The sequence below is a fragment of the Carya illinoinensis genome, chromosome 1 (genome assembly GCF_018687715.1).
Source record: "Carya illinoinensis cultivar Pawnee chromosome 1, C.illinoinensisPawnee_v1, whole genome shotgun sequence".
In the NCBI taxonomy this organism is placed as follows: domain Eukaryota; kingdom Viridiplantae; phylum Streptophyta; class Magnoliopsida; order Fagales; family Juglandaceae; genus Carya; species Carya illinoinensis.
Window position 1 is genome coordinate 54301278 of NC_056752.1, and position 8344 is coordinate 54309621.

An 8344-nucleotide genomic window follows, 5' to 3' on the forward strand; every position below is an offset into this window, starting at 1 on the left:
TTCTTGTTATTCTCATACTTCACACGTCATATTTATTTTAATCTTTTTTTATTTTTTCTATAATAAATATGTAGTGTGTGGATGATAAATATAATAATTTAATTAGTTTAATAAGAATAAAATAAAATAAAAACAAAAATAATAAAAATAATATTTCAATATATAAAATATGTGATGTGAGATAATATATAACATTTATCTATATTAAAATAAGAATAACCCTGTCTTTCACTCCATTCGGTCATAGTTTCTATACAAAGATGGGAGGGAGACTAACAACCGTTTGGATAATAAAAATTTTTTATACCATCTTATCATTATAATTTTATTAAATTTATAAATATAATATAATAAATAATTTAATTTTTTTAATTTTAAAATAATAATATTAATAAATAATATTATAATAATATTTTATTTTATTTTTATCTAAAATCATATTATCCCATCTTATTATTCAAATTACTCCTAAGGTTATATCGGGAACATTCCATGACTATTTATTATTTTAGTATCAAAGGAATCAGATTATGGGATTTTGGATGTTTCATAGATCTGGTGTCCGGGGATCCAAATGGTGGAAGTGACTGAAAGCAAAGGAGTTGGACCATGTCAGACTGTCGGTTTGAGATCAAGTGATAATTATATTTTTTGTGCAATTTCTTTAAACTATTAATATGGTGCTTCCCTGTAGTTGGTTGTTTCGTTGTATTTATTAGGCCGGCACTTTTGTACGTTCGTTTTATATCAGATGCTAGCTGGACTGCGAAAAAGCGCACATTCCGTAATTTGTACAATGAAACATAACAAATACCAAACAGCTTGGTAGGTCATGGATGCCTGGGTAAACCAATATTTGTTGAGCCCATATTTCCTTCAACTTTTGCAATTTCTTTATTGTTTTTCTTCTTCGTTGAGTGCTAGCCTGATGACCAGACCAGAACAGACCGGACCATCTGCCCGTCTAATCTACTGGTCAAAACAAAGCCTGCCGTGTGCAATAATTGTTTGAACTCATCACGTCGGGAACAGCGCAGAATGTCAGGTTTCCTTCGTCACTTTCGTTTCATCCAAACGGTGGGAATCCTCCGTCACAGACTCACAAGGCCCCATTGAGAAAAGAGCCGTTCTAGATCCCCTACCTGTAAGGTAAGAGATACATAAGAGGAGAACATGCCTCGCATTCTGCTCGTGCTCCTAAACAAAACCTTTGGTAATTACGATATTTCCAGAGTGCAGGCCAGAACTGGAGATGGAGTGAATTCACTAGCATGTTAATTAAAAAAAAGTGCAACAAAATACCTGATAACAAAACATTTCAGACAGTTGATAATTACGTAAAATCATTTCAAATTAATTTTTTATTTAAAGGGCAGAACACAACATAATTCCTAACATGGAGGAAACAACATATTCCTTTTTGTATATGCTTCGACTTCTGAGGTAAAATCATTACAGCTTCGGATCTTTAATTAAAAGCCAATACACTTTCAGCATAACCATCCTTCTCATCAGCACGCACTGTCCACGTAAAGATAGCAGTTGTAACCTGCATTTTCCACATTTATATGGATGATCTAACCACACCTCTCTTTCTCAGTACGATTGATCTTTAAATTCTGCAGTAAAGATCACTTGCATTGCTAATTTGCTACCAATGGTGGCATACACAAGATGCAGTTCAACTCCTGTTATCCAGATTATGTCCTCCCATGGGATTGGAATCACTACCCAATGGTTCCCCCACCCATAACAACAAGGTATTGGTGAATTTCCTGGCAAAACTTTGAAGCTGAAGCTTTCTTAATCAGCAGGTTCCTTAACTTATCCCACCCATTAACTTCAGATCGCTTTGTTTTAGTTCAATGTGCTTCCCTAACCTGAAAACACCAAGACAATGCTTAACTTAGTAACCACCGGAAGTTAAATTGTGATAGATATGAGAATTTAAAAAGTCATATCTAATTCAGTTGAAGTTATCGTTTTGAGAAATTACCCGAGATCTGGTGGAAGTCTGAAGCCACCAATTCTTACCCTCTTTAATGAATGGATCTGTAACAAGAAATATAAGCAAAGAAGGTAAAATAACAGAAACACAAACCACCAAAAATGCCCTATCATCTCGAAGAAAGAAAGAAAGGAAAAAAATATATATATATTAAAAAAACTTATTTTGCCCTATTTTATTTATATGAGGAAAGAACAACTCCGCTTCACCATACTATAAAGATGTATATAGTCTCAAGAACCCAACAGAATTATGCTATTAGGCTAAACAATTGAAAGAACAAAAAAGAGGCGACCTTAAAGTATATCATTTAGATTGATATTATCATTAAAATTAAGACCAAAGTCAATTTTGGAAAAGGAAAATGTTCTCATAAATAAACCAAAGTTGACCTCAAGTCCAGCACTTTTCACAAGCTCTCGAACTTCATGTTTCCTTCCATCATGAACCTGCAGGTTTCCAAGATGAACAAATGAAAGTTCACTACTACAAGAAATACAGCCGCAAACCTAACTGACCAAGAGTAACACAAAGAAAGCAGCAACTTGTCTTGGATTATGGATCTAAGAAAGTTCTAAAAAAATTGGAATAGATAACGGGTACCACGATGCGAAGACGAGGCCTTGATATATCTGTTTGTCGCGGTAGTAACTCAACTGAATCTGGAGTGCAATGGATACCCTCAATCACTGTCCCCTCACTGATCGCAAATAAGTGCCTCTTAGTGACAGTGCCATCTATTGCTGCAATATATCTGCGAGATGTCATGTTATAAGTCGTCAGAATATGCACGAAAGAAAGTTAAATTATTCACATCCAACAGCAAAGTGCTGAGACGGCAGAAAATGAATAAAGGACATTAGCATGTACGAACACTTACTCCTTTGTTAAGTTAGATGAAGGATGTGAAAGTCTCTGAGCACAATCTCCTGAAAACAAGCAACATTGGATATGGTTTTAGATGAATCCATTCTCATTCCAATATATATTTCGAGAAACCCAAGAAAACATCTTTTTAAGGCAGTTGCAGGCATAGAAATTTACATACCATCATTGGTCACAATAATCAACCCAGTTGTGGCAACATCAAGGCGGCCCACAGTGAATAATCGTGGTTTGGGTAGTCCTGGATACTTTTTACCCTGCAAATGAGGACTATTTTTTCATTAATTTTGTAAATTATATTAATGCAAACTATGAAGCCTCCCGTTAGCTTGCCCACATTAGTTCTGTTTTCTCTTTAATTTCATACTTTGAAAACAAAATCAACAACCAGAAAACATTATGTATAAAGTGGCCGCCAGCCCATACCCAACTCTTTAAATAATCGTCAAATAGGCACAACACGGATTTAGACTCTACATCACCAGATGAGCAGATGTACCTGTCATTATGTTACTAACATTAATTTAACATATACGCATCACAAAAAGAGCTCAGGCTATAAAATGATCTCAAACATTCAAATAGTGCATCAGCAACAGTTACAAACCCTTTTGGTTTGTTCAGGGCAAAATACACCTTTGGAGGCTGCTTCTTAGGAAGGCGGTTCCCATTGACATAAATTACATCCCTTGCAGGATCGACTCGCGTCTGCAAATGAACAGGAGCAACAAAATATAATAAAAATACAAAGGAATGACTCATTTTGAAACGAACAACATGTCAATAACAGCAACCACAAATGTTGACTTTTTGAAGGAGGAGGAAGGAGAGATTAGAACTAGTGATCCTGCTTTGCATTGCTGAACCGTGGTCCCAGCTGATTCAGATTATTAAATACCCTGGGTGCAGTAATTTCAATAACATTTAGAAACACGAAGTTGTATGAAACAGGAAGTTATTCTAACCTGAGGAGCCTTGCACACAGAACCATTAACAGTAACCTTTCCTTCAAATATAAGCTCTTCGCTATTCCGCCTCGACGCCACTGATGAAATTATCACGTACAAAAAAAGAGCAACAAATAAGCTGTTGATAATCTTTGAACTTGTGCAAAAGTATACATTTGAGATGACAATCAAACAGCGGTCGGCTAATGAACAAATTACCTCCCGTAGCGGCGAGAACCTTGCTGAGGCGCTGCTCAGGCTTTTTGAAATTCTCGTTAAAGAACCTTCTGGCGGCCTTGGAATACTTCGGCTCCGGGCTAACTTTATCAGGGATCTTATCCTTCTTCTTATTCTTCTTCTTTTCGGTCTCGGCATTGGCCATGGCGTGGAGAAGACGGGCGGGAGGGTGCATCTGGAGCTTGAGTTTTCCATCCTCACCGCGGACAATCCACGGAATGATCAGCTGATCGCTGGAGAGGTCGTCGGGGTCCAAAAGCTGGTCAGACACGGGGGGCTTGGGCTTGGGTTTAGGGGGCGCGAAGGAGATGTTGAATTGTATAGAAGATGTGGAAGGGGAAGAAGAAGAAGAAGAAGAGGAAGGGGAGGGCGAGGAGCGTGAACAGTTTATGATGCGAGGAAATGAACGGAAGGGTCTGAGGGAGAGAGAGGGGTTGGAGAAGAGCGAGAACGAGAGATGGTGTAGGGTGGAGAATGAGGCCATTGCTGTTGCCATTTTCTGAAAGATAGGGGTTTTGGACATCATCGGATTCGAGGGGTTGCATTTTCTACTGTGTCGCAATAATCAAATGAGAGGCTTCGACGACATGTTGTTCTTTGGTTGACATAAACTACAAGTCGTTTGTTTTAACGACGAGAACTTCAACCCAATGAGTCGAAATGGTAAATATGGTGTACCTTAAGATACATCATACAAACCCCGTATATTTATCATTTTTCCCAGGATGAAAGAGTGCTTCGGCTATGGTTATCAGAACGTACGGTTGTCTGTTCTTTTACACTTGACTGGTTTTAACTTTTAATCATGCTTTTTAACATTGTTTTGCGTCATGGCCCTTCCTGAACTACTCTGCTATTAAAATAGTTAGATAGTGTAATAAAGCAGGGGCGTCCTACCATTTAGGGATGCTGGCATTACTCCAGGCGTTATGCCTGGAGTCAAGGGCCGTAACTTTGTCTGGCCGTAACGGTTATCATATGAAGGGGCGCGAACGACTGATAAATGGGTCCTCCATTCCTTGGCAGGTGTAACTCTTTCTTGGAAAAATCTCTCTGTGTCCGTGAGTAAAAATACTTAGGCTATGGGCATTTTGAATATGACTCTAGATTCATCTACGTAGCACATTCACGCATTGAGTGGAGAAATCTATTTGAACACTGGATTCACTCGTGGAACAACTACACAGACTATTCTTGAGGTAATTCTTCCGTTGTGTACGTTTATATAATTGCTAACATTGGTGTCAGAGCACTGCGTTAGTTGTTCCCAGTGAAATATGTCTCTGTTTCTTGTTCATGTAATACATATATTTTTTTTTCTTACGTTCTATGAATATGATCATGTTTATATATATTGGGTTTAGTCTATGTTTATTAAAACATGTATGAGACTGTTAGAAATGCCATGATCTATTATCGTAAGTTTTTATACATGATCTCTGTTTACATGAGCATCACGCTATATTGCTAGATGTGTTTAACAATTTTCTTTTTATGCATTAAGAATATGTATTATATTGTTTTTTTAATACAATATATATATATATATATATATGTTGAGCATCGTGTGATACTGCGCATGGCAGTGTATTTGCCATGCGTAGAGGTACGGAGCGCACCATGGTGGTGGCTGGGCAACCACACGGTTGCTGCTAGCACCACACGGGTGGTCCTCGCACTACATGGTGCCGAGGACACCTCCATGGGTTGCAAGCACCCATTGGTGCACCAAGCACCATTTTTTTGGTGCTGAGCGCACACGATGCTGCAGCCCGCACCATGGTGCGATAGGCACCATGGTGCTGCGGGCTCGCACCGTGGTGCTGCGGGCTCGCACCGTGGTGCCGCTGGCATCGCGTGGTGATGTTGGCACCGAGTGGTGCTGCCCAACCGAGATGGGCAGCATACACCACGGCTGCCGCATGCCAAGGAGTGGTGCTGCACAATGGGAGCAGCCCACTCCGACTGTTGTAGCCCGTGGTGTTCAGAGCACTCCGGTGAGTGCTCTGCCATCGAGCCCACCGTCGGAGGTTGCCTATAATGGTGGCTTTAAGCCACTGTTTTTTTTTTAAATACTGTTCACATGAACAGTACCAATTCCGAAGGTTGAAGAAGGCTGTTTAAAAAAAAAAAAAAAACTAACGGGCTGTTCAAAGCTTGAACTTGGCCCAATTGTTTTAATTTTTTTTTTTATCTCCAGCCCAATTGTTTTGGGGCCCAACCCGTGAGATTTTTTTCACTAAAATGGCAGAAATTGTTTTCTTGTATCTAGAATCCATGACCAAGTGGGAGCTAAAATGAAAGCGCGCCATTGGGCTGCTGCTTCTCCTGGTGATAGGTGGGGCTTCTATTTTTTTTTTATGATCTAATTGTGCTGGAAAAAAAAAAAAAAAAAAAAAAAAAACCTTTCTATTTTATTATTATCTTTTTTGGGCATGATTATTTCTTTAAATACATGATTAGTTATAATATTATCACTAAATTAGTAAGTCTTTTTTTTTTTTGTGATAATTAGTGGATGTATGGTTGAAATTTTTTTGAAATTTCCCAAGCAATTTAAAATTGCGCAAAAATTAAATTAATAACTTAATAATTGGGCATTGTGGCGCAATAGATGATTAGGAAGCTTAGCGAATTTTCGATCTTGTGACATGTCTAGATTATTTTCTCTTTAACTTAGATAAACGTGGCATTTTTTTTAGGTGTGTGTATATATCTAATTTGTGCATTTTTGTAGTGAAATGGCATCAAAAAGTATTGTTGCCGATTTGAACAAAGGAGAAAAACTGGATGGGAAAAATTACGACATTTGGCATCGTAAGATCCAGTATGTCCTGAATGCGCAAGAGGTCTTGGAGACCTTAACTCACTCCCTAACTGAGCCTGAAAAAGGGAACTCTGAACAACACCGAAAGGATCATGAGATTTTTGAGAATTGGCTCAAAAAGGATCGGTGCGCGCGTTTCACTATGTTAAGCAGCATGCACAATGACCTTATTGGTGAGTTCGAGGAGTATAACACTGCTTAAAGTATGTGGGAAGCACTAAAAGTAAAGTTCGAGGGAACTTCTGCCACGAGATTGCGCGGACTGACTATGAAGCTTGACTCTTATAAGATGCGCTTTGAACACACGATAAAGCAGCATCTTAGAACGATGTCATCAATGATCCGTGAACTCAAAGTGGCTGGAAACAATCTGACGGATGAGCAGCAAGTCCAAGCGGTTATACGCTCACTGCCCAATTCATGGGAAGCCATGTGCCAAAATTTGACGCACAATGAGAACATCAAAACTTTTGATGATGTGTCGCGTCATTTGGAGCTTGAGGCAGAGCGCCTAGAGGCTATTAAGCCTAAACATTCATCCTATGTGGCTGAATCTAGCTCGTGTAAGGCAATTAGGCCTAAACGCAAGAATAATAAGCTTGGGGTATCCACTGGACGTGTGCAAAAAGAGTCAGGAACTTTCAAACGCACCAAGAGAGGGAAGTGTGGAAAGAACAAGTCCAATATGGATTGTTTTAACTGTGGAAAGAAATGTCACTTCGCTCGTGACTGTACTGAGCCGAAAAAGGTACAATCTGACTATTCTTTTTCTGTTTATGTAACAAGTCATGTGATGGTTGCTCACTCATATCCTATGTGGATTGTTAATTCAGGAGCAACCGAGCACATAGCAAGAGACAGAGTCGGATTTGTCGAGTATCGTTGAATTCTAGTTGAGAGTCGTGATATCAAGGTGGGGAATGAAACTAGTGTCGAGGTGCTGGGAGTTGGTATCTACAAGCTAGTATTGTGAGGCGGTCGCATTCTATTACTCCATCATGTGTTATACGCTCCCGGAATACGACGAAATTTACTTTCCGTAGTTACTTTAATCAGACTTGATTTCCGCATGTTATTTGAAAACAATGGTGTTTCCCTATTTTTGGGTAATGTTTTTTATGGTTCTGCTTTTCTTTCAGATGGTTTTATGATAATGGATTTGAATTATTCAAATGTGAATGAATCTACTATTTTTATCACTGAATCTGATAATTTAGATTCGAATACATGGCATGCTAGACGTGGCCATGTTGGGCAAGAGAGGATGACACGGTTGGCTAGAGAAGTCCTAATAGGCAATCTCGCTAAAGTCACGTTGCCCACTTGTGAACATTGTTTGATGGGAAAATAAAAAAGAAAACTGTTTGGAAAAGCAGCAAGAGCATCTTCTCTATTGTAATTAATCCACTCAGATATTTGTGGCCCAATGAGTGTGAGGGT

General features: G+C 38.8%; 1 protein-coding gene across 2 annotated transcripts; it reads right to left on the bottom strand.

Annotated features, from left to right (window-relative positions):
- Positions 1-1333: 1333 nt before the first annotated feature.
- On the bottom strand, positions 1334-4717 carry LOC122288824 (putative ribosomal large subunit pseudouridine synthase SVR1, chloroplastic). Of its 2 annotated transcripts, XM_043095616.1 has the most exons (10): positions 4060-4711; positions 3859-3938; positions 3501-3601; positions 3320-3392; positions 3057-3150; positions 2889-2937; positions 2612-2762; positions 2401-2457; positions 1997-2052; positions 1334-1880 (listed from the first exon to the last, which is right to left on the bottom strand). In XM_043095616.1, exons 1-10 carry the CDS (start codon positions 4601-4603, stop codon positions 1820-1822), a joined length of 1266 nt encoding a protein of 421 aa, XP_042951550.1. In that variant the 5' UTR covers positions 4604-4711; the 3' UTR covers positions 1334-1819. The 2 variants fall into 2 exon arrangements, with proteins under 2 accessions (XP_042951550.1, XP_042951557.1); XM_043095623.1 differs by lacking the exon at positions 1334-1880 and having other exon boundaries at positions 1993-2052; positions 4060-4717.
- Positions 4718-8344: the final 3627 nt, after the last annotated feature.

Coding starts and splice junctions, on each gene's coding strand:
- LOC122288824 (XM_043095616.1), bottom strand. CDS start 4,603: ATGATGTCCAAAACCCCTATCTTTCAGAAAATGGCAACAGCAATGGCC. Junction 3,602..3,858: donor CTGTGTGCAAGGCTCCTCAG/GTTAGAATAACT, acceptor GTTCATTTGCAG/ACGCGAGTCGATCCTGCAAG. Junction 3,393..3,500: donor GCCCTGAACAAACCAAAAGG/GTTTGTAACTGT, acceptor ACATAATGACAG/GTACATCTGCTCATCTGGTG.